Genomic DNA, 27,600 nt, shown 5'->3' with positions numbered 1-27,600 from the left:
CCACTTTGGGACTGTGCTCTTCGATTATAGCTGCTGATGCTAAGGTTTCTAGTCATCTGTATCTAAGTGGAAATCAACATGCCCTCACTATAAAAACCAGCATGACTGAACAGCATCTGAGCTAATAAATGCATATTAGGCATTTACAGCTCCTTTTGCAGTCTGCTGGCTTTTATCACGTGTAATAAATAGAACAAATGTATTTTTAAAGTTGTCCCTACTTCCACTAATATTAAATGTACATTAACATAATCCCACTAAAGGAGAAAGCAAGGAGGTTTACTTCAAAACATAGTGTATGTCACACTAAAATTTTCACTTTCTCAATTTTTCTCCAAGTATTAATACATTTAATTTGCTACTGTCACTTGGTTTTGAACATCTGCCAATTAAGCCTATGTGCACATTACCAGAGCTGGTGGCTTCCCATCTAAGCTGCCTCCAAGTGTTTAATAATCCCTTGGTGTTTGGGGATTTCCAAGGAGAAATTTAACATTCCTCTACTTTTCCCTCGAAACTCTCTTCTACAGAAAGCAAAGTGGTTTTTTGGCATCACTACACTTGAAAATCATTATTTCTCCTGTGTTTTCTTCAGCTGTAGGAAGATGTTGCTCAAAACCCTCTTAAAAGAAGCGCAAAGTAATTCATTAATAAATAAGCGGAATGGAAGTCCCCTAGAGACACGGGATTTCACAGCCCTAAGGGCACCCTAAGCCCCTGAAGGCCCTGCTCAGCCTTATGCGGGCCCTTCCAACACCCTGCCCCTGGGCCCAGCACCCCTGCCAGACCCAGGGGCTCTCCCCAGCATCCAGTGATGCTGAGGGAGGCTGGCCTCCAGCCCTGCTCCTGGCCCTGTCCATTTTGCTTCCGGCTGGACTGCAGACCAGATTCATGCCCATGGCCTACCCAAGGACCTCTGGCCCCACCACAGGCTGTCACTCCGTAGAAACCCATCCAGCACAGAGCTTACTGATGTTTGCACAGGATCTCTGCTACCATCGCTACGTTTCAGCTGCATCACCCAGAAGTGCCATATTTCATTATCATCCATTGCTCCAGTCCATGCTAACTGCTAGTACCCATCTGGAGCCCTCAGTTCCTTCCGTAATTTCTCAATTTCTGAAAATCCTCATTTGATTATATTTCTATTATTTAACTTGGTAAGTTCCCAAAGCCTTTCAAGATGATGCTAATCAACCTAATTTAGAGCAGCACAAATTTAATATTAAATATTAAAATGCAAATTTAGAATGCTTTTATGTCATGATACTCTTAAATTACATGATTGTTTAAAAAGTTTTAGAACTGTTCTGAATCAAGGGCACTAGATTTGGAGTCACAGACACAGCATTGAAACAACTGAAAGTTTAAGCCATGACTTTAGATAACCATTCTTTCACAACTGAGTCTTATGTTCTGAAAGAAAACCCAAGTGTTTTTCTAATATAATCCCATTACTAGAAAAGGAATTTTTATTTCCCTTTCACTTAAACATCTACTACGCCACATATACAGCTACAGCAAAATGCAGAAGATCTTTACCTTATGCCAAGAGTTTATACATGTATGTGGTTGTGTAAACTGTAAGTATTCTTTCACTAAGCAAATACTCATGCAAACAGAGATGCTACAACAAACAAGTATTTTCGAGGCCTCAATAACCACTAAGAGTTTCATCACAGAAGTCTCCTATAAGTCTACTGTAGGCAGTTAATGCACTAAAATTGGGACAATAACCAGGATCTTAAGATTTCAAGCAAACTCTCATCCTTCTGCTGAATGACCCATTTAAGTTAACAATACTGGTTATCTGTCGTAATTTACCCAGCTAACTCTGTGGAGCGGTACACAGCAACAAAATATAGCACAACCAGATGTATCTAGACTTTCAGATAGATTGCAAAGGGATTAAAAATGAATAACCACGCTATGACTTGTAATCACTGAGGTAAGGTAATTCTCTTTGAGATATTCCCAACTATCCTTCCTGTGAAATTTGTGCTTTCATTTCATCAGTTTCTGTAATTGATGCTAAGAAGAACACAGAACAATTTATACTTGCTAATGTATAAGATAAACATAATTGCAAAAAATTATCTACTTTTAGCTTATCTCAGTGACGCTTAACTTTAACACTGGTTTTACAAACACAGCAGTATGTTGATTTTATCATCTATAGTCATAGATGTGATGGAAAATCTCCTGTTATTATTTCTACCTCATATCCAAGAGTGTTCCCATTTCAAAGTTGTGACCCTTATGAAAAATACAACTTCTATGAAAAAAGTGAAATTGTTGTATGACTTAACATAGAAGTACATAAATTAACCAGATAATGGAGCAACAAGAACTCTAGGTTCCTTTCCCATTCTTTAAGCAATTTCCTAAGGCTCTGTTAATGAGCACACACCACCTTTAAGGCTCTTGCATCGCACCACTCTATTCATTCCTCTAAGATACATACCAAAGCTTGCAAGCAAACTTTTCTTCATGGTCCAATATTTTCATTTACCAATGCATTCTTTAATTTATTTATTTAAAGTCCAATGAAGTAAGTCAGTACTTCAAAACTACAACTAGTGTGCCACAAGTATTTGAAATAGACTTACGTATCAGCCACAGTGATTAAGTTACAAGAACCAAGGTTAGAGAATCATGTGGTGCTGAGTACCTTAGAGCAGCAAGTTAAAAATCTTTGTGATGATGTTGGCAGGCTAATGCAATGAACTGTGTGAACCGGCACGCAGAATTTTGTCTTTAATTGGGTCTAGTGCTTCTTTGCACAGGGTTTTTTGTTTGTAACTATACAAAATGGAGACTTGTTAACATGGTATAACTGCCTCTTTCTAATACTTAGTGTTCAGAAGGCCCTGAAATGTCTCATAATATGAATTAAGTTTCATAGTGGAATATGCAAAGCAATAAATGACTTTAGCAGATAAATGAACAGGTAAGTTGAGATCGAAAAAACAAATCTGCTTACTGGCACCACAGTGCAACACTGTGCCTGTTATGCCATAAATTCTGCTAGAAAATAGAAAAATAAGCAGATAAGCAGTTGCATTTTGGATGAAATGCAGCTCCTTTTTTTTCTTTTTCAATGGGAAATTGTTTTTGTTACATGTTAGAAAGGAAAGATTACTTTGGGGATGTAAATTTACTGAAAAACGTAAAAACAAACTAAATTTTATTTTAGAACTATTAGAAGCGGAGGATGTGTTTGACTGTGATTCACCAGTCTTTCATCTTCATGTATCCTTCATTACCTGCATAGTGACTGGCAGCAAATCTTCATTATTATTGTAATTAAATCTCACTATAACATGAATTCCCACCATAGTGAAGCACTGATAGATTACTGCTCACCTGCTCATTACAAACAAGACCTGAATTAATTCATAGTCTTGCAAGGACACACAAAAAAAGTGGCAACTACACACGTGTGTAATTAAACATCTACTGGAGCTGAGTTTGAACCAAAATGTCCTCTCTCCTTGATGACAACCTGTGGATCCACCTTCTCCCATTCTTCTTTTAGTGACCGTTTAAGCATTTTATAAAAACCAAGGCCACCCATTCCACAGCACTCTCCATCAGTGCAGTAAAGGTGCTGTGTTAGAGGAGCAAAGTGTCCTGCTCTAACATTTTATTCCAGCTCCAGTCTCAAGTGCCAGGTTACTGCAACAGAGTTTTGCTTTCCTAGCTTTACTGGGGGCTCTAACTGATTGGTTTGAGATGGTGATTCGTTCAACAAACATCCATCTTCTTCCAACCCTCCTACCTTAGAAAAGCAAAGAAATTATGCTTCTGTGTGTTCTGATTTGAGGCACAGGTTGTTAGGAAAACACAGGGAGCTTTCTCATGTAATCAAGTTGGAATTCGGCACTGCTATGGCATCAAGATCATACTGTGAACAAAGATGGTGAAGGGCCCAGAGGGCAAGGCTTGTGAGGAGCAGCTGGGGGCCCTCGGTTTGTTCAGCCCAGAGCAGAGGAGAAGAGGGGAGGCCTCATGGCAGCCTGCAGCTCCATCATGGGGAGCGGAGGGGCAGGCTCTGAGCTCTGCTCTCTGGGGACAGCAACAGGACCTGAGAGGACAGGATGAAGCTGGGACAGGGGAGGGTCAGGCTGGTGTTAGGGAAAGGTTCTGCACCCAGAGGTGGTCGGGCACAGGGACTGGGCACAGCACCAAGCTGCCAGAGGTCAAGGAGCATTTGGACAGCACTCTCGGACACACAGGCTGATTTTCAGTGATGCTGTGTGGAGCCAGGACCTGGACTCAGTGATCCTCGTGGGTCTCTTCCAACTCTGGTTATTCTATGATTTTGTTATTTGCTTCTAATTTGAATATGAATGTTCTCGAGAAACAAACTGATGAAAGACCACTGAGAGCAACCAAATCAGAGACTTTACCTGTTACATGTTTTCACTTGGTTGGCTGGTTTCTTTTGAGCACAGTTTCCAAGGAACGGGAGACTTAGCACAGTGACTGTGAGAGATGCAAACTCACCCCACAAAAAGTACTAATCAACACATATAAAACATGACCCAAAAGTATACAACTTGTAGCTTTTCTTTTGACCTACAATGCATGCAATTGTACACATGCTTAAGAGCAGTTAGATCAGCAGGTGGCTTCACTATTCAAATCCTACTCAGTAATCCGAGTCCTACCAACGGAGAGACAGAGCTAATTTTTGTCTTTATTAACTGGACAATTTTAAGACAACTATTTGTTTTCAGAACACCTCAGCCAACAAGTCTTTCCAAAGCACTATTATTTTAAGCCACTTTTATTTCCAGCTTATAGTTTAATGCAGAAGTCAACTAGGAATCACTATTCATCCTCTTGCTCCATGCTACCTGATTAATTTGTAAGACTTCCTTGTTTCTTATGGTTATGTTTTTACCTGAACATAAAATACTGTGCCCTGGCTAACAAAAAGATTTTTCAGTTAAAAAAAAAAAAAAAAAAAAGAAGATTGTATGAAATCTCAAATTACTCACTGTAGATATATTGCTAGCAAAGCAGTGACAGAAACAAAATCACACCTCCAGTCTCCAGTGCAAAAGTTTATAATTTGACAACAGTAACAAAGAAAAACAAACAAACAAACAAACAAAAAACCCACAACCACCACAACAACAACAAAAAAACAACACCTCTTCTCAGTAACACAAGAGGACTATTTTAAGTGTTGTATCTCCTCAATGTCACACTTCTCTTGAAAAATTAATTTGACAGTTGCACTTCGGAACTCTGTCCCTAAGGACAGATGGTACAGTTGGTTCACCAAATCTGGAAATTTATTCTGTAATGTTTCTAGCAGTCCACTGGGATTAAGGCATGGCAGGAACTACATGAAATATTTTGTCATCAGATTTGTAATATGGCATTGCTAGAAACATACCAATCAGTTTTTACTTATTCTTCTGGCTCTATCCCTTTGAATCATCTGTCAGAGGTAACAGCACCATTATACTATATACTCTACTTTAAAAAAATAAAAATTTCCTAGAAAACAGAAGGAGTAAGAAAAAGCAGTTATAATAAACAAGAGACAAACTAATACAAAAATAATGATGGTACTACTAATAAGAGGAAATCATAGTGTAAAATATGCAAGCATCATACAGGCCCCATTTTACACAGATTCTTACAATGTAATGTGTAGGGAACACATTACTCATTTAACAGCAATCTAAACTGGGAAAAAGTTAGTCCTTTTTTCTCTGAAGAAGCTCTACTACTACAGTAGTTGTTTGCAAACAGTAAATCCTGATAATAAGCACACCATTGGAACAGTAAGGGTTCTACTTCTTCCAATCCTAGAAAACATTTATATTGTGAGGGGATGTTTAGAAGTGCCATAGGCACTACGGGCTCTCTAAGCAAACTCAACCTTCCTAGGCACCGAGTGAATGCAAACCTCTGCCACTTTCCTGGTGAGAGAAACGGTGCCTCCGCAGCGGGAAACCACTATGCAACAGCACACAAGTTGTCTCTTGGAGGTGCTAATACTTTCTTGCCTTAAACTTAATTTTCAAGACTTACAAAATTCACTGCTTCTAACCCTTTTTTTTTTTTTTTTTTTTTTTTTTAATCTATGTGCATTTGTACTAAAAAAAGAAAAAAAAAAAGGCAAACAACAACAACAACAAAAACGTACAGTAATTAGTTCTGTGTTCTTGATTACACACCAGATTACCACCACCAATTAATCAGGATGAACACTTGTGTAACCTCTCCAGCCATCCCATATTAAGAATGACTCATTAGGACTTTCCGGTAAAGCTACATAAGCAGCAAGAGGAAGAAAAATCTCAGGCAAGAGGAACTCCATGCTACCTACACTATTCCTCCTCAGCAATACTAGAAACAATGCAACAGCATCTGATTTATAAAACAGGAAACTAGAGAAAAATGAGATAAAATTTTGTTTACTTTAAGACTATCAATATTACTTTCTGGCTAAATGCAACTTCCTAAAGGCATATTCAAACACAGGATGATTTTCCTCATTAAAAGCACAATTAATTCATTATTTTTCCTTCAATTTCCTTCAAATAAGGAATCATAAGTCAAACACTGTAAAGAGCCACTTGGCTGCAGCAGTGGCAAAGAACATATTTTAATACTGACATGCAGGTAACAGATGAAGTTGTTTTGCAATCTGTGTTTTGATCAAGTTCAGGGAAGGTTAATATAAACTATTTGTAACTTGTCATGCCAAAGGCTGAGAGTCTAAGGAAAGTCACAGCGTGTATCCACCCTCATCCTAGCTGCAAAGCTCAGTGTGATTACGAGTGCACGGCACTGCTGCTCATTCTCTTATACCACATAAATAATATATGACACCATCAGGCATTGTCCATAGTTGGATAACAGAATCCTATCACACAGGAAAAATTACAATGCTCATGGTTAAAAATTGGACTGTGAAAAATGACAAATGTTAACAGAGGAGCACAAGACCAAAAGGACTGGAAATCTCTTTAATATGAGTAATACTCTAAAGATCATAGGGACTGAATTCCTCATGGTTACATAAATTCCCTGTTTGGTCTTATTACTGCCTTACTGATTGCTCCTGCTTTTCTCTAAGTCAATTTTGAGTTATTAAAGTCTGCAAGCTGCATAACTACTGTTATGGGGCCTACAATACACATGCACATGGTTTATTTCCTATTTGGGGTCACAAACACTGTAAAAAAAAAAAATAACCACACTCTAATACCTTCCTCTAAATAAAGTAAAAATGTTTTTATTACTAATAGGAAAAAGATATATCCCGTTCCTAACACAGAGCAGGAGCAAAAGACAAGCTGAACGGGAAGGGCTCCTGCAGAGCCACGCAGAGGGATGTACATCCCCACGCAGGAGCACCCTGTCCCTGAACAGAGGCTCTGAATTGGCAGAAGGTCTGGCAGAAATCTCCAGTTTTAAAACCTCTTTGATTCCCTGTGCAGACATCCTAGCCATTAGCTAGAAAATTGTAAACTACTCCCATGAAACAATGAGCATGCTTATCAGGAGTTATCTATCATGCCCTACAGCAGCAGCCTGGACCACAGTCAGGATGGCAGAGGAATATATGACCAGATTGCAATCAGAAAATAGACAAGTGAGGATCTCTACCACACCATGCAGAGCCTCACGTCACCACACATTTGAGCTCTAGGGCCAGATTCAGTGCTCTACTGGAATAGATGAGCACCCTGTGCCAGCCTGCCACCACGTGCCCATGCTGGCCCTATACTAGAGGCTATTCCCAGTACCTCTGTCCCCAAAGGAACCCCTGCCCCATGTCCTCTCCTCTGCACTGACTGGACCTTCTGCTGCCACCACAGACACACCACCTCTCTCCCTTCAGAACAAGGGTAGGTATGGGTCTTTTCCATCAGGAACAAACCCAAACTGCACTGTGATGCACTGTGCTCTGTGCTCCTTCTGCATTTATTTTCTCACTGAAGGCCAGCTATGTGCCTTGCTCCTGCCCCTGCCCCTTGAGGCTCTGTCTCCTGAATCTGCCACTCAGGGTATCCTCTTGTGGACCCTTCTCATACCACACAGGTAGCAAATGGCTCTGATTTCTATTTCCTTTTTTTTTTTTTTCCATCCCCAAATTATTTATATTTATATTTATTTATTTATTATTTTTATTTATATGGAAAGTTCCTCTGTAATCTCAAAACAAACCATTATTTCTTTTCTAGATCTGTCTTGTAATCAAGGTTCTAAATTTTTACGATCTCTCTGACGTGTACCCACTAATGGCATCTGTCTAACACAATGAGAGATGAAAAATTACTTTTTCCAAAAGCCCTTCCCCACTCATGAGTGCCACTGACAATGCTACTCTCCTACCTGCCACTCAAGGTCAGAATCTACCCATTATCTTAACGAAGTTATTCAATTATGTCCACTGATCAGTTGCAAAAATCAAGCCATTGCCGGGTATGATAATACACATTAAAAATCCCCTACAGCCCTTTTTTCCCCTTTCCTACATAATCTATAGGCTGCTTGCCTTCGCTTTCAGGCCCTGTGCTGTCCCCAACAACTGCAGAAATTTTTACTCTTGGCTCAAGCACAGTATTCCAGCTTCTCACACACCGCCTTTCACACACCCATTATCATGCCTCCTTTTAACTGCTCATGTGTGCAAAGTTTGCAGGGAAACAAAAACAAAACAGAAAAAAAAAAAAAAAAAAAAAAAAAGATCCTACTAATAATCCCATCCTTCTTAAATTCCCTATTCTCACAATGCCTCCTGGACAGTGTCCTGTTACACCGCTGCTGTTACACTAACACCACCAAGCAGAACTGCACTGCTGCGTTGTCCGCTCAGACTAATGAACACCACATAAACGCACAGTCATACAGCCATGTCAGCCCCAGCGTACAGACAGCAGCTTTTCCATGAACACACTCCTATTTGAGAAAAGCTATCTTCAAATTAAAACAAAACAAAGCTTGATTCTTGCTAAAAAGCATCGACCTGGGAAAAAGTTTCTTCTAGAAAAAAAAAAAATACTGATTTGAGCAACTTCCTCCTTGAACAGTATAGACAAATAAGGCTCACGGAACGATGTGAAAAGCTATTTTTGCCTTTGATTCACTTTGAAAACACCAGTTCAGAGGGCAGCCCAGTAGGAAGCAGAAGCACTGCATCTCAATCTCAAGCATTTTACAGAGACAGAGAGGTACTGCAGAAGCCTTCTTATGTTGCCATCAATGCTAATAATCTGAGACATTTACTGTTCCTAGAATAATTCAGAGCTCAGTAGAGACCAACAAACAGAATTACTCAAAATCATCTGGCAATCCATAGCATCTGCAGATATGCAGTAAGCTGAACCAGAGACTGATTCATAAATGTTAAATATTTTTTGCAGACTTACATTTACACTGAAGTTGCCAGGTAGGAAATTTGTATTTGTAAGATATGCTTTTTCTACTTGCTTCTTAGCTGAAGTGTCAGTAATTAAATTCTCTTGTCTCCCACCACTGACTGTTCTTCACTGACAGTCAACAAAAATGAAACAACCAGACAAGAGGATTTGTCTGACTGGCTCCAGAACTGCACCATTGTAAATGCAAGGAAACAAGATTTAGAGTTTCTAAAGCATCCTCCCCTTTTGGACACAAGCACATCAACCAACTGAAGATGTTAAGTGCTAATGCCTCTGTTACAAGCGCTTTTCATTTGTGGATCCTCCCAAAAAGAATACCATTATCCCCATATTACTGGCAAGACAGCAGAAACACAGGTGATGCTGCAACTCAGCATAAAAATGATTCATTGCAAAAGACCACTGAATAAGCCTGTTTCTTTGCAGCTCTATATTTTCAGGTAGCTGAACTGAAATGTAAGGCACTGTGTGCCACATCAGCACTCAATACACCTGAATGGTTCATAAAATTACAATTTATGAGAGCTTTAAATGAAACGTGATGGTGTCATTTTTGCAAACAATTCCATTAGGTACTTATTTCAATCTTTCAGCAATCCTAAATGACTAAGTGTTTATGTATTTGTCAGGTATTCTTGTACTTCATAAATCTATGAACCAAGATTTAACTACTTAATTGCATATAGCAAAATAATTATAGCTGTTATAAAGTGTATATTTAGCAGAACAAGTTGCTGTCAGAAAAAGCCAGTAGCTTTCTGCAAGCGAAAAAAGTAGGAAAGCAGACATACTGCTACTGTGCTCTGGTGGTTCATCAGCACATCTGCAAGGGTCACAGAGGTATTTTGTACCAAATAGGAGAGGACGCTATCAGCTGAGCCACTACTCCTCTTACCTTTACTCTCACGGTGACAGTAGCAATACCAGGAGGCATAGTGCCCTTGCTATCGAAGGCTTCCACAAGAAAGGTGAAAGTTGCTTCTGTGTCGGAGAATGACTCGTAATCCAAGGACTTCAGAAGTGACAACTCGCCCGTGTACTTGTTCAGTGCAAAATACTGTAGTGCTTCCTGCGTTCGTATTCGATAGGTAACATTAGAACCAAGATCAACATCCTTCGCCTAGACCATGCCATACAGAAAAAAAAATACTTAAGGCAAACAAAATCCATTTTACTAAACAAATCCCTACTATGTTAAAAACATAAAAATGCAAGTAACTGCAAATACATATAATCTCATTATATTATTCTAATAGTATTGGATAAACTTAAAAACTACTGCACAAACCCAAAGGAGAAAGAACACTTGAGGTTATTAAATCCAGAGGTACCTGCCACATGAAAGGGACACAATATTCTGTGCAATAGTCACTGGAATTTTGTTCTGTTCTTGGTCTTTTCCCTGGGCACCTGCTACTTGCCACTGCCAGGGAGAGGATGCTGGGCTAAGCAGACCATTGATTTTACCCCGTAGAGCAGCATGGATGTTTTTATTTCATACCAGTATTTAGACAAAGAATATTAACTTTCATTAGGAATAATATTATGCAATTGCTTTAGCTGTTAATTCCACTTACAATTTACCTGCAGGCAGCTTCAGATAAAAAATATTCTTGATGAAATTATCCCACGACAGATTCTTCTCATTAAAATCTGCTGACTCACATTGTGAGGCTACATAGACTACTTATGGGAAGTGAGTCTCAGCTATCTTTAGAGATCTAGCTCAGGATGAGTGAGATCAATTAACTATCACGTGTCTAAATGGTTTGTCTTTGTTTTTATAGTCAACAGAGAGAAGACACCTCAAGGTGCCAACTTTACTCCAGCTATCTTAGATGACAAACTTAGTGTTAGGTCAATTTCTTCCAGAAGCAACTACTTAACACCGTTGACTATAACGAGGTTGGACATCTAGGTTTGACTTCAATTCAGTTTGAATCAGCTGAGATAGTGCGCTATCAACACAAACATGTAGGAACAATATAATGAGCTTTCAAGAACAAACCAAGTGCACTTCACATGTAAAACAATTATGACACGACAAAAAATATGACAATAGTAGTGTTGCTCAATTTATTTATTTATTAACTAACTGCTCTTATTTCCAAGTGAACCCCCAAAATATTTCATGTACCTCTTTAATGGCCATGAATTTTTCAGTCTGGTAGATATCAGTCCTTCCTTGACTCCAGTCTGCATTCTTTTAGTTCAGTCCCACTGAGAAGTTAACTAAGAACATGCTTAGTACTGCACAACAGTTACAAAACATTGTCTTCACTCTGTAATGCTTTCTTACCTCTATCTGCAGGAAGACAGTGCCAGGTGGTAGATTTTCAGGCACACAGACAGTGTAGGAAGCATTAGTAAAAACAGGGCTGTTGTCATCAATATCCAGCACCTTGATTGCTAAAGTTAGTGTTGAACGGCGGGGGTCCACAGCTCCATCTGTTGCTTCAACGATAAGTTCATAATAGTCTCTTACTTCTCTGTTCAATTTAACTGCTGTGTAAATGCTACCATTTGACGTGATTCGGAAAAGATTGTTGAAATTTGCCAAACTATAATGAACTTGACCATTAACACCTGCATCTGGGTCAGTGGCCTAAGAAACAGAAAAAAGTACCATGTTTTAATGCACATTTTAAATACAAGGGACACACCTACGTGGGAGTTGCAAGGTAAGCTAAGATAATATTCTATGAAGTAGTAACATCTGTGTGGCTAGTCAGCATTTCTTGTTCACAGCAACTTGCCTCTCACTCAAATTTTGTTGAAGAATAAAAAAAATATTCTACAAAATCAAACCTATTAATCTGAAGTGATTGAAGGCACCTTTCTGGATCTCAGATGAACTTCAGGAGAAAATACACATTTAGATGCTCAGTCTTGGACATCATCTGCAGAAAACAATCTAGATGCTTCTAAAGCCAGGCCATTAGGCAGTTATGATGCTCAAGTATCTTCAGAGTTGGGTGGTATCTGAGGAGATTTTTTATTTTACAGTGCAATTTAGGTGTTTTGTAGCTACCAATCATTAAGGAATCCATGCTTATATGGATGCAGTTCGCAGACAGAATGGACACATTAGTTAAAAATCTTAATTTAACTTAAGGTTGTTACATTTAGTGAATTTTTATCATTGCTCTCTGAAGAACTACTTAACTTTCTACAGTTTGTACGTCATGTTCTTCAAAATCAAATGACACCAAATTTCATCCTTATTCTTCTACACACAGAAAATGCCAATAATTGCAACAGATAAATGTTTAGATTTTGTTCAATTGGTATCTTAAGTCTCGTGTAGCGATCTAAGCCTCAGATTTCAGTATCAGCTAAATAGTTCTTGTTATTGTGTTACTGCCCTAATGTGGATGGAAAAGATTCAGCCTCATTATTCCTAAAGGCACTAGAGCATAATTTGAATGCTGACCTGTTGTTTTTCCTCCTTTTAATTAAATTAAAGCATGATGAATAGGGCCATGTAAATTAAACAAAGGCCATTCAGTTAGAAAGGCGTTTTCATTTGTTTGACATCATAAATATGGCTACAGACATCTGAGAAGATGAGAAAAGATTTTCATGTTTTGTTATATGAAAAATGCTCAGGAAATTTCCACGAACGTTTAATTCTGGTGAAGGTGTTAATTTTAAAATATTGTAACAAAGCCATTTATCTTCCTAGAAATCAATTAGAAGTTAATTAAAACTTTTAATAAGAAAAATTTCACTGTGTTTTCCTCCTGCACTACATCAATGCGCTAAGCAGTAATGGCTATAACTTCATAATGACCCGTCAATGGAGAACACATCCTTTGAATTGACATCTTTCAACGTATGGTTGATTTACGTAAGCTTAGAATCAAATCTATTTCCTGATAGATGACAAACAGGAAAACCATCAGAAAGTGAATGAAGGAAGAAAGTTTCAAGAATACAGTAACAAACTGTTAGCCTACTGAAAGACAAGCAAAGTATAGGAAATGAAGAAGTCAGCTTCTGGGTAAGACACAAACCCTAAGCTTCAAAACCTTACCTCCAATACATGCATGAGGTCAGTCCTCATATTTAGGCTCTAAATTAAGCCAAAATCCTTAAGTAGCAATTAAATTGATGCTAACTGACCAAGACCAAACAGAGTTTAAAATAAAAACTGAATATACGCACTAAACAAAGTTAATCCTTAATACTACTATCACTGAAAATCATGAAATTAGACCAGGCAAATTTTTACTTTTATTACTAACATTAACACACTCAAGTACAGTTTAAAATAGAGAAACATGTAAAAAGACTTCCATAATAACAGCACACTTTGCAACTTGGCTCCAAAAACATGACTACTTACATTTAAACTCATTTGTGTACATCCTTGGGCATTAACATATTTTTCACATTCTGCAGGACTGATGTGCTTCCCTATATATTATCAAATCCAGTTAAGTTAGCTGTTGGATGACTTTTTCTAAAACAATGCCATCTGAAGGGTATAAGAAAGGAGCTCCTCCTTCCATGCGAAAATCATCTCCTGGAGCCTCTCAGATCCTGTGGGCATGAGCTCCATGAAGTCTTTGAAGGAATTGCAGGTGGCACTGTGCTGCCTGTTCCTGCTTGCAGTTGCAGCTTTATATCGAGACGGATGACTTGAATCATCCATGTTTCATAACCATGCTCGACACTACCACGGAGAAGCTCTGTTAGTAATATCCCAATAGATTTAATATAATTTGCTCTTTCTCCACATATAGTTACCAGAAGGGGAGGAAAGGGAGCCAGAAAAAAATTAAAGAGGGAAATATAAGAAATAACAGATCCCATGACAGGACGACAATGTCACCACATCACAGGTGCTGGAGGTGGTGAGAGTTTCTTCCACCGCCACTAACGGCTGAGAGGATGAGGGCAAGCTTCCATACAGAGACACTGCAGGTATGAATCCAGGCTTCATGGGCAAAACTGGCTATGTCAGTCTTTCTGGAAAGAGCAGGATTTTACAGAGTACCCATGTAAAGCACCGAGCTCAACAAGCTGAGCCACAACACACTACAGACTCAGATAAGGAATCTCTCCTGATGTTTTGACTCTGCCATCTGCTCCCAACTTTGCTAACCAGTGCTTTCTGCAGCTGTTCCCCAAATCTATTTGCTAGGAAGTATGAACAGATCTCAGCTCTGGGATCTCCAGTGGCTCCACAACGAGCTCCCTTGTCTCTTTGCAGCTCTAACAATGCAATACAAATCACAGGTATCATTTTATCATTTTTCTCTGGACTACACCAACAACATTAATCTTTTTTTTTTTTTTTTTTAAATTAGGTAAGGTCCTGTAGGAGTAATAAAAAACAAGGCAAACACTAAACATAAAACTGGTCAGATTTCTTTCTATTCCCCATCACACAGTACCTTTCTCACCCTAGCCTCCAAACCCCAACATACCTAATCTCATAGTGTAAAAAATATTCTTACGAAATGAGAGCAGGGTATGTATAGAACACATCCTTCTCCCCCGAAGTCTGTCCAAGGAATACCACTCCTCACCACAGCAGAATGTCAAGAGCAGACAACCAAATAAAGAACCTATTCATTCCTGCCTTGTTATACCCAGAGCTGGGTGACAAGCAAGAGAGAGCCTGAAGTACTCTCAGCTGCCACATGAACACTCTGGTAGCACTCGAGTTCCCACCCCAAAATCTACTGACACAGTCTGCTGTTTGATCCCTTGCAACCACATGCAAGACAGGCCTGGTAAATTTAGACAGGAAACGAAGCTTATTTTGCTATTCTGGGTAAAAGAAATATTGGGAATCATCCCTTTATATGCTCACAGGTTTTCCCCCAGTCTTATTCCAAGTGGTTCAACTAGCTGGTGGGCAAACGTTCCATGCTAGTGTTACCCAACAGAAGAGTTTAGGAATTCACTTAAGTCGCTGTGGCCTGACCAGAAGGGATTTTGTTGGGATAGAGGAGTCTCCTTCACAAAGGTCCAAGGCAATTTGTTTTTGTGAGAGCACCTGCAGAAGTATAAAATACTTAGAAAAAAAGAAAATAAACAGAGCTTACTGGCTCCTCTTGCCAATGCCTGTGACAAGAGATGCAAGAAGATGAGACCAATTTCAATTTCTTTATCTCTTTATGTTCATTTAGAGACAAGGAAAGCATGCTCTTTGGAAGAGTCTCTAGTAACTACTGCTGCTGTTATCAGATCCACAGGACTAGTACTCCATTTCCATCTTTCACAGGACTACCTTACAAAGTACTGCATAGTAAAACAATCCTATAAACCCAGGAGTATAAAAGAATCATTATTTTATTTCCCAGAAAATATATCCCATGTTTACCGGAGACAGCATGATCTACAAGATGATAACCTTTATCTGCTGTGATAAATCTGAATTGGCATTACCAACCATGCTTCAATACTACTGAGACAACCTCACGAGTATGAACCAACAGTGTTCCAGGGTAACAAATCATCTTCCTCCATTGCAGCTTGAAAATACAACACAAAATACAAGCTGTTGAAAAACAACTTGAAAAATACAATTCTGGGAGATCTGAATTACCAGAATATCTCTTAAAGGATCGTTAACTCTGAAATATAATGACAAATGCTTAAATGGTGATATTAATTATATCATTATCATTCTTTAAAAAAAAAAAAACTCCTAATAATATCCACAACTCTTGCTCACAACAGGTAGCAATGGAATTTAAGCAGGTTAATTGAGGATTTACACTTGAACTGCTGGAGCTGGAAAACAGCAAAATAAAGCAGAGTTGTTATTCATATTTGTCTATATAGTTGAGGCAAATATGACAGGCACCCCCTCATTCATGCTGAAAGCTGAAATACTTCTTTGGGACCACTCTTCTGCCAATCCCACCTCCCCCAAATTAAATTTCCCTGCAGGTCTTCTTCAGGGACACAAGTTCCCCATCATCCCTACCCATCCCAACAAAACCTCTGGCTGGCAGCAAGTATTCCAGTAAATACCGCAGCTCCAGGGAGGGATAGAAATTGTGCTGGAGGATACAAAGGGTGCTGTCAGTGGGAGTTGGGCTATTGTTTTCATGGAAGATAATAGGATTTTATTATTATTATGGGTTTAAAAGATTCCCAAACCCTTCGATTGTGTCAAATAGCAAATCAAGTGTTGGTGGGAGTGCTAAATTGGATTTTGTAAATGTTTTTCAGATAGATTACTGTTTGTGTTCATAGGACAAAATTAACATCTCACAGATGCAGTAAGAGGCCACAACAATTCGAAACATTTCTGGCCTGGTATTAATTTAAAAATATCTTAAGTAGGGAAAATTAGTCATTCCAGAAAGCTTGGAATTTTTCTTCCTTGTAATTCAGAAGACTTTTCCTCTTTCATTTCTTTTTGCCTGCTTTTACACATTCTTTCATTTTCCTATTTCATTTATTAAGTGCTCTAAGGAAATGAAAAGATTAGAAAGTACCCACAGTTTTGAGAGATTTCTGTCAGTTTAACTCAAGATAACATCAAAAGAACAATGAAACATAGAAATACTTTTGTCTTCCCAGTGTTGTTAGTATTTTCTCACATATTCCTCTCATGCTTCAGGCAATTAGATTAATAAATCAGGCTCCTAAACATACATGCTATCACTGTATGCCCATTACAGATAGCTGTCATGCTCCCTGGCAGACCAAAAACCTACAAGAGTTTATTTCTGTGCAGCTTTCTACAAAGTTGATATTTAAATTGCTCTATTCCTATAAATCAGATTTATTTATTTTTTAAACAGATTTGCAGGATTGGAAGACTGCTGGTTTTGTACAAGTTTTAGATAAGAAATGATGTAATGCCTTCACTCTGTGTTCATGCTCAATCAAACGTATACATACTTACTTGATTTTGCTATGTAACTTCTGATACGCCACAAAACTTAATATTAGACCACAAAACAACACAGATGCTTAGTTACAATGTGTGACAAATCTTAAATGTTCTGAATTATTGCCCTGCACAAACTGACTTGATGAAGAAAGGTGATATAAAGAATATACAATAATATGGGATGTTGTAGTATCAGGTGGCAGATTCAGAGGTCTGTCACTGGCAGTGACAGTCCAATTGGATTTAGCTGGTCTAAAAAAAAGTGAGGAGGCAAAATAAAACTCACTGGTACTCCCCTCAAATTTTGCTAATCTTTAAATTTCAAAGCAACACTTCCTTCTTTAAAAGAATGAACTAATGCCCCCCTCAGCCCTTAGAAACTTTAGAAAAACACTAGAGGTTTTGGCATATCCTCCAAGAACCTTTCTATAAAAATTAAAATTATCTTATTGGACTACCAAGTCATCATCCCTACCAACTTATCCTTTTTTCACAACTATATTTAGATTTGCTAGGGTTAAGATATCACATGGTAAATTTTCTAATACAGACATATTTTAGCCATTATACAAGATGGAAGAACCTTTGATAATTACTTTCCTTGTCAATGTTAATTCCAGTGCATCTGGATGGAGTGTTAGTCTGGAAAACAATTAAATGTGACTCTAAATAAAACTGCATAATAAGAACAGTTAAACACCACAATCAAATATAAAGTAAATGAAAATCTGAAAGCCCATGGCTGCAAAAGCATGATTTAATGGGCTGGTGAACCTCCTACAAAAATTAATCACATTGTAACACTGAAACATAGATGGGCTGTCTTTGGCTGACATGCAACCAGCTCCTAAACTTAAGAGACTTGCACTGTCTGTTTTAACTTGAAAGATGAGTAGAATTTTTTCTTTCACGAGGAGTGTGTTATTTGGCAATGATATGATCAAGCAATTCAGGGATTAATCAATGAATAGACACAGTAGCAAAAATAAAAAACAAAAGCTAATTAACAGATTAAATATATTGTTTCAAAACTCCACATTTAGCTGGGCTCCCACGGAGTTCTCTAATGTCTTAATGCAATGTGAAGTTATTTTTGTCATTTCTCCAGACTGCCGGCTCTCTTCATGTCACTGTCTAATTAGAGAACACCAGATCCGAGCTGGGTAACAGCAGCAAACATTTGGATTTGAAACTACTCATCTTACCATTCAGACTCTTGGTTCTGTTCTGTATTCTCTTATTCACTTAAGATTACTTAAAGGAAATTCATTTTCTTCTATCAATTAGAAATATCAAGGCCATGAACTCTGAATATTACAGAAAAAGCACACCTGACATGTATCTCAAGAAAACTTCAACTTCTCCTTCTACCAGGCAGTCTTCAGAAAGAAAACACTAAATTAGTCACAGAAAAAATATCTAGAAAGAAAAACCACAGCCAAAAGTTAGGAGGCCCAGAATAAACTATTCTAATTTGTAAGCTCAGGAAAACCATAGTTTCTTACCCCAGTGACAGAAATCTGGACAATCAAATCCAAACAGACAGAATTGGCCATCAAAATACTAAATGGGTCATGTAGTAGGGATGGGAAAACACTGACTCAGATGATCTACTATAGCATCAGGCTGAATGGAGATAGGTGAACGGCTTAAAACAACAGACTGGTGTAATGAAGACAAAAATGGGAATTCCTTTTGATACAGAAACACTCAGGCTCTCAGCAATAAACTGCACATGAAGACGGTTTAAACGATTCTCTAGTGACAAGCATCAAGATTTCCACTGCATTAAACCACAACTGTTAACACTCTGATGACAAAGATGGAAATTGGTGTACAAATACAACATCAGAAACAGGAATCATAGAATTATCATAGAATTGCTTGGGTTGGAAGGGACCTCAAAGACCATCTGGTTCCAACCCCCCTGCCATGGGCAGGGATGCCACCCACTAGATCAGATTTACCAGGGCCCCATCCAGCCTGGCCTTGAACACCTCCAGGGTTGGGGCATGTGCTGCTTCTCAGGGCAACCTGTGCCAGTGCCTCACTACCCTCTCTGAGTGAAGACAGTGAAAGAGTGCAACTTTTGAAAGCCACTTAGTTTAAAAAGTCACCCCAGTTTCCATATATTATAGGCAGAAAAGAGCCATTTGAGCATGGCTGCAGCCACACACAGTGAAATAACTTACAGGTATTATACAGTCCCCTGGGGGTGTGAGCAGAAAGCAGCTAATCCTGGCCTAGCACTGCTGGTCTGAGATGGAAAAAATTGCACGGATCTATGACTCCATCTATTTCTTCTCATGATACAGGTTTGGACTTGAAACCATGACACCCAACTTGCTTTAGAAGGTGGAAGGAATTTTTTAACAGGTGAAAATACAAATAGAAGCACGTGACAAAGACAAGTGCTTTAGCAAAGGCTGCCTCATCGTTTCTTCTCATCATCTAAGCAAAGATGCAGCGTTTATAAATAATCATGACAATTATAAAGTTGGGGAGACTGTAAAAGGGCAAAGAAAGATAAAGCTACATTAAAATATACAATGAATACTATTCATACAAGTTTCTCCTCTTCACATTCTTTTACTTTTCCCCCCTTCCATGTTAGAAAGAACCTCTTCCCCAAGACATATCATCCCGAGGAAAGGCAAGCAGCACACATAACATTTAGTTTAAACCAGAAACAAATTCCAGCACCTCTTCTGTACACAACTACAAGCACCATTCAGCCAAGCTGACTTCAGCATGCCCTATCATGCATGCGCAAAAAATCCCAGACAGACTCTCTAGATGCTGTGATTCCGAGAAGCTGCAATCCTTTCAGCCTGATCAAGTATTGATCAACTATATGATCAAGGATGACAAACCTGATGTGGGTTGGGCAAGAGGAAGAATAAAAGCACTTGAGCACATACATGCATGACTTACTGGAAATACCCTTCCCTCTACGTATCTTATCCGAAACATCTCACATGGAACGGAAAGCCTGTACCTCACCAGTGTCACTCGGACAATTCAAATGAGATGGTGTTGAAGGTCTTATTAAAGATCTCTCTAATCAAACACAGAAACACCTTTTTTAATAAGCATGCAATAAAATGAAGGACCCAGCAAAGCGACCTTGTGGTGATCCTACTATTTGTAAAAAGCTACACAGCCATTACAGAAATAAGCACAAAGAGAACCTCAAAAATAACAGTGTACAAGCTCTTTTGCACTGGAAAGTAGCAGCTCATACCTACGCATGCAGACACTGCATAGTCGTACCTCTAAACGGTTATACAGATATGCTAGTCATATGGACGCACACATTGCAACCAAATACAAGTCTCCATTTCTGCTGGTTGTGGTTCATCTGCCATGCTATAACTCTCAAATCTTAAATTCTGATGCATTTCTGATGGTCTCATTTTAAGATCTTACCTGTTTATATTCCTTTTTATATGTACCAGATGAATTTAAAAGATGTTGTACGGTAAAGTATAACACAGTTAGCAGTGGTCGTGGATTCACTCTGGATATTTGAGATTTACTTCAGAGGCCTTGATTCTACTCCTCTCTTCCCCAAAGGCTTAATGTTTTTAGCTTCATAGATGGTCCTCTCCTGCCAATGATTCTCCTTTTTCATTTTTTTTCTGGTCTTGTACTTTTTCTCCTTTTCTCCACCTCTAATTTTTCTGCACTTTTCTAAAAGTACAGGAGCCATGAGATTTTAATTTCAGAAGCTGGTACTTATAATACAGGTGTGGTGTTATCTACAGTGCAGTTTATATATACGACAATGTAGAAAGTCATACCCTGTTCTATGAGCTTTTGTGCAGAAAACAATGATAATGGTCATTTATGTAAAATGAGATCTGTTTCTGTGCTTTCTACAACAAAATCTTGTAGTGTAATACTTCATCGGCATTTGAAGCAGTTTTCCTATATCCAGAGACACAGGACAATTTAGATGTAAGGGATCTCCAGAGGTCATTTAGTCCAACAAAATAAACCTTACTGACATCTGTGAAATTTAAACTGGGCTTTAAATCACGAGACTTGCAGGTTTTACCACCTTGTGAATTTAAGTAAAAATAGAAATTTGTAAGAATTCACTAATATTCACAGACAGAAAACTCTGTTAGGAAATTGGCATCATAATTACATTCTGTTAGCATTCAAAAATGATAGCTGCTTCTTTAAACAACACATTAAAAACAGTTCCATACCACTGAAAGAAAAAGCATCTAGAAATCTGTAGACTGGTGCCATGCAGGCTGCCCCAGTCTCACTTATTTCCTTAGAGTTGCCCTGTTTTGAAGTGGACAGAGGTTACTCAATACTAGATGCAGGTAGTAGTTCACACTTATTAAACAGGAAAAGAAAATATTTTAACTTTGCAGTGGAGTTAAGGAAAGTTCTCCAAAGCTCATCTTTCCAGTAAGTAAAATTGCTCCATCCTAAAGAGCAATTTGCTTATTTTTTGAGAGTTTGTTTTCCCATTTAAAAATAAGAAGCAGATGATAAGAGATATCTCACGCGTTCTGTGCAAACAGCTTTTGTAACTGGAGCCTATTTATACTGCCTTCATATTAGGGAAAATCTAAGGTCTAGTGATACGTGAGCATCTGATGAAGGGTTGGACTGTTCACTGCCATGTGATTGTTTACCCATGTTTTCCTTCTCATCTCCTTTCATGTTCCTGTATCTCCTGGGTCACAGAGGGCATTTCAAACAGTGATCACTTACACAAATTTCTTCCTATAATTAATAATCAATAGGAAGGGGAAGTTAAAGAAACTGGGCAAACTTTAAAAAACAGATAAATGGAAACTTAGTCAAGGGTGGTTTGGGGACTGTTTTCTCTCCTGGGCCCCACCAGGCCTTATAGGCCCCAACAGCTTCTTATTTAACCACAGACTGCATTTTAAAGTTCTGTAACAAACTACAGAACTGTCTTTCACTTAACAAGAATGCAAATGTGTTTGCACATTTTGCAGCCAATACACTGATTCTCACCTATATTTCATCCCACTTTTCCACCTCCCATGTACCTGATGTGGTACTGACAAACAGTACACTGCATAATGCCAATCATTCAGATGCTGAATTCTCCTGCAGGACCTCAGGCTATTTACGACTGCAACAGATGATAAGGTGCCTGAATTTTTAAGCTTCTGGTGTGAAGCTTTTGGTTTCCTGTTGGTCTTCTGTAGAGAACTTCATTCAGCAATTCTTCTCCTGTCTTGTTGGGAGATCCCAATGATCAGACATGAAAGAATTGTAGGGAGTCTAATAAACCTCTGACTGCTCTCATTTAGACAACATTCTATAAAATAAAAGGGTTTTGAAATACATTCACTACACTGTCAGCCTTATCCTTTCTAGCTTTTGTTCTTTTAATCTTCAGTGTGCTCCTCAAATCCCCACAGGCAGCACTCCTGTGCCAGCGCCTCCACGGACTTCAGCTGGCATACAAAGAGCCACGGGAGCGGCAGATCACGAGAGCACTTCAGTGTTAATACTGCCTCCAGCACCTAACGAGCCTTCCCCTCTACCACCAGAAATCTTTTCATTGCCTTTGTTCCGTCTCCCCCGGGAAACAAATTCCCAAGTACTACCTAAGCCCTTATGGGAACCCCTTTTCAAGTCCAGCTTTCCCACTTAAAACAAATTAGAGCACAGAATGCACAGAATTCTATCATCTACAGCAGGAATCATATATGGGAGCATTCGACTTAATTGTGTCCTAAGTCACTTACATACTTACCTGTATCATGGGAGAGAGGACAAAAGGATATAAAAAAAGGGTATAAACATTACTCTTTTTTTTTTAAAAGAACAGCTGAGCAGATAAGAGTGAAAATTTTGCAGCCTTGGGAGAGGATAAAGAGAAAGTCTAATACAGAAAATCCAGAACTGGAAAAAGCAATTACAACAGCTTCTCACATATTATACAGACTATTTCTAACATTTTAATAATAGATGCTGATAAATTTGTTACACTTTTACCTTTCTTGTAATTGACATCGTAGAATATATCCCCAAATTTACCTACATTATGGTCATGTCAACTGGCAATTAAAAAAAAAGTAACAGTAGCTGCTGCTAATAATCAGTTTAAAAAAAAAAAAAAAAGACTTCTGGGAACCTTCTAAGAAGAAAATACTGGATATTACTAGAAAATATGTTCTGGATTGCACTGCTCCCTGATCCCCTGCAGCTTCTGCACTGCCCAACACTGCAGTCCACTAATCTGGTCCTTATCTTGCTAATACAATTATGAAGATACTACACTACTTGGTAAAGCCAAGGTAAGCAACTTGCACTGGTCTCCCTGCATCCACAGAGCCAAGTGATACCATCCCAAAGTTACCAGTTTGTCAGGTATGATTTGCCCATCCATAATCCATCCTGGCTGTTCCCATTCACCTTCTTATTGTCTATTTGCTTGGAAATGGCTTCCAGCAGGCTCTGCTATCTTCCTAGAAACCAGGGCTCACCAGCTTGGAGCTACCTGAATCCTCCTTCCTGTCATCCCCAAAGATGAGTGTGATGGCCAGGAGCTGGCAGGGCTCATTGAGAGGGCTTTAAACTAGGTAGGAAGGGGGATGGGGCTGAGGCTAGGATTGTTGGGGATGTGCCAGGGGGAACGATGGCAAGACCGGAGGATAAGGCAATGGCCCAGCTGAAGTGCATCTACACCAATGCACGCAGCATGGGTAACAAACAGGAGGAGCTGGAAGCCATCGTGCAGCAGGCAGGCTATGACTTGGTTGCCATCACGGAGACGTGGTGGGACCAGTCTCATGACTGGAGTGCTGCAATGCCTGGCTATAAGCTCTATAGAAGGGACAGGCAGCACAGCAGGGGTGGTGGTGTGGCTCTCTATATTAGAGAGTCTTTCGAGGTTTAGAACTCGAGGCTGGGAATGACAAGGTCGAGTCCCTTTGGGTTAGGATTGGCAGGGACAAAAGGCTAGTGTCCTGGTCGGGGTCTGCTATAGACCGCCGAACCAGGATGAGGAGACGGATGAGGAATTCTACACGCAGCTGACAGAAGTTGCAAAATTGTCAGCTCTTGTACTCGTGGGGGACTTCAACTTCCCTAACATATCCAGGAAGCACAACACAGCCCTGAGAAAGCAGTCTAGGAGGTTTCTGGAGAGCGTGGAAGATAGCTTCCTGACGCAGCTGGTTAGTGAACCTACCAGGGGTGGCGCCCCGCTAGACCTTCTCTTCACAAACAGAGAAGGGCTGGTGGAGGATGTGATTGACGGGAGCTGTCTTGGGCAGAATGACCACGAAATGGTGGAGTTCACTATTCTTGGCGAGGCCAGGAAGGGGACCAGTAAAACCACTGTATTGGACTTTTGGAGGGCTGACTTTGAGCTGCTCAGGACACTAGTTGGTGGAGTCCCTTGGGAGGCGGTTCTGAAGGGCAGAGGGGTCCAGGAAGGCTGGGTGCTCTTCAAGAGGGAAATCTTAATGGCGCAGGAACGGTCTGTCCCCACGTGCCCAAAGACGAGCTGGCGGGGAAGAAGACCAGCCTGGCTCAACAGAGAATTGTGGCTTGATCTTAGGAGAAAAAAGAGGGTTTATAATCTTTGGAAAAGTGGGCAGGCCACTAGGGAGGACTTTAAGGATGTAGCTAGGCTGTGCAGGGACAAAATTAGGAAGGCCAAAGCTCATCTGGAGCTCAATCTGGCTACTGCCGTTAAAGATAACAAAAAACGTTTTTATAAATACATCAACACAAAAAGGAGGACTAAGGAGAATCTCCATCCTTTACTGGATGCGGGGTAAACTTAGTTACAAGAGATGAGGAAAAGGCGGAGGTGCTCAATGCCTTCTTTGCCTCAGTCTTTAGCGGCAATACCGGTTGTTCTCTGGATACTCAGTACCCTGAGCTGGTGGAAGGGGATGGGGAGCAAGATGTGGCCCTCACTATCCACGAAGAACTGGTTGGTGACCTGCTACGGCACTTGGATGTGCACAAGTCAATGGGGCCGGATGGGATCCACCCAAGGGTACTGAGAGAACTGGCAGAGGAGCTGGCCAAGCCACTGTCCATCATTTATCAGCAGTCCTGGCGATCAGGGGAGGTCCCAGTTGACTGGCGGCTAGCAAATGTGACGCCCATCTACAAGAAGGGCCAGAGGGCAGACCCGGGAAATTACAGGCCTGTCAGTTTGACCTCAGTGCCAGGGAAGCTCATGGAGCAGATCCTCCTGGGAGTCATCACGCAGCACTTGCAGGGGAAGCAGGCGATCAGGCCCAGTCAGCATGGGTTTATGAAAGGCAGGTCCTGCTTGACGAACCTGATCTCCTTCTATGACAAAATGACGCACTGGGTGGACGAGGGAAAGGCTGTGGATGTGGTCTACCTTGACTTCAGCAAGGCTTTTGACACCGTCTCCCACAGCATTCTCCTCAAGAAACTGGCTGCTCTTGGCTTGGACTGGCGCACGCTTCGTTGGGTTAGAAACTGGCTGGATAGCCGGGCCCAAAGAGTTGTGGTGAATGGAGTCAAGTCCAGCTGGAGGCCAGTCACTAGTGGTGTCCCCCAGGGCTCAGTGCTGGGGCCGGTCCTCTTTAATATCTTCATCAATGATCTGGACGAGGGCATCGAGTGCACCCTCAGTAAGTTTGCAGATGACACCAAGCTATGCGCATGTGTCGATCTGCTCGAGGGTAGGAAAGCTCTGCAGGAGGATCTGGATAGGCTGCACCGATGGGCTGAGGTCAACTGCATGAAGTTCAATAAGGCCAAGTGCCGGGTCCTGCACCTGGGGTGCAACAACCCCAAGCAGAGCTACAGGCTGGGAGAGGAATGGTTGGAGAGCTGCCAGGCAGAGAAGGACCTGGGAGTGATGGTGGATAGTCGGCTGAATATGAGCCAGCAATGTGCTCAGGTGGCCAAGAAGGCCAACAGCATCCTGGCTTGTATCAGAAACAGTGTGACCAGCAGGGCTAGGGAGGTGATTGTCCCCCTGTACTCATCTCTGGTGAGGCCGTACCTCGAGTACTATGTTCAGTTTTGGGCCCCTCGCTACAAGAAGGACATGGAGGTGCTTGAGCGGGTCCAGAGAAGGGCGACGAAGCTGGTGAGGGGCCTGGAGAACAAGTCCTACGAGGAGTGGCTGAGGGAGCTGGGCTTGTTCAGCCTGGAGAAGAGGAGGCTCAGGGGCGACCTTATCGCTCTCTATGGGTACCTCAAGGGAGGCTGTAGCGAGGTGGGGGTTGGCCTGTTCTCCCGCGTGCCTGGTGACAGGACGAGGGGGAATGGGCTTAAGTTGAGCCAGGGGAGTTTTAGGTTAGATGTTAGGAAGAACTTCTTTACTGAAAGGGTTGTGAGGCACTGGAACAGGCTGCCCAGGGAAGTGGTGGAGTCACCATCCCTGGAAGTCTTCAAAAGACGTTTAGATGTAGAGCTTAGGGATATGGTTTAGTGGGGACTGCTAGCGTTAGGTCAGAGGTTGGACTCGATGATCTTGAGGTCTCTTCCAACCTAGAAATTCTGTGATTCTGTGTGATTCTATGTTTGCTTTTTTCCCAGTTGTAAGGAACCACGCTCCTGGGCACCTTTTAAAGATGACAAATAAGCACCCTTGCAGCAATACCAGTTGACATGAGCACCTTTGGATGCATTTCATCTGCTCCCATTATGCCTGACTTATTTTCCTATGCAGCCCATAACTTCATCATCATCTAGGATGAAGGTTAATCCTTTCCTCCTCCAGACTGACACTGGGCTCAGGCAGCCGGGAGTCCCCATAGTTTACCAGTAAAAAGCCTGAGGCACCAACGTTGTGGAGCACCTTTTCCGTAACCCTCACCACTAGGTCCTCTGCCTCAATGAGCAGTGGGGCCCACACCTTTGATCTTAAGACAAAAATACCTTGCTGTGGTTTTCCTTGTGTAAAATGTACACATTCAAAAGGGTAAGAGACGCCACAAAACCTGTTTATTTTTTATTTAATCTGTATCAGTGCTTACTATGCTGGATTTCAGCTGTTTGAAATGAATATGGTAGAAGAGATTCTGACAAGAAGGCTTGTCAGTCAGCAGCTTAATTCTTAGCATTGAAAACACAAGAGATAGTAAGTACTACCTTCTTTTACCAAGACATTTTCATTTAAAATAGGCCTTTATATTTTAACCATATTACAGCTTCTGTACAAAACACATTCCCATAGAAACCTCTCCCACACCTACTGTGGTTCTAATGTCCTATGAAGGACAACAACGGTAACAAAAGCTGTTTTGTTGTTTAAAGAAGACTCTCCCTAAACAACACAATTACATCTGAAGGCTAATCATCCTCACTTCA

At 40.4% G+C, this 27,600-nt stretch overlaps 1 protein-coding gene across 1 annotated transcript in view; it reads right to left on the bottom strand.

Annotated features, from left to right (window-relative positions):
* The window catches only part of PCDH15 (protocadherin related 15), a 477,232-nt gene that overhangs the window by 116,911 nt on the left and 332,721 nt on the right, over nt 1-27,600 (bottom strand). The window contains 2 exon segments of the mRNA XM_032191027.1: nt 10,312-10,536; nt 11,716-12,021. Of these exon segments, the coding sequence (XP_032046918.1) occupies nt 10,312-10,536; nt 11,716-12,021 (531 nt within the window).

Source organism: Aythya fuligula, chromosome 7, assembly GCF_009819795.1.
Source record: "Aythya fuligula isolate bAytFul2 chromosome 7, bAytFul2.pri, whole genome shotgun sequence".
In the NCBI taxonomy this organism is placed as follows: Eukaryota; Metazoa; Chordata; class Aves; order Anseriformes; family Anatidae; genus Aythya; species Aythya fuligula.
The sequence above is the reverse complement of the archived record's forward strand: the minus strand, read 5'-3'. Positions and strand labels throughout refer to the sequence as shown.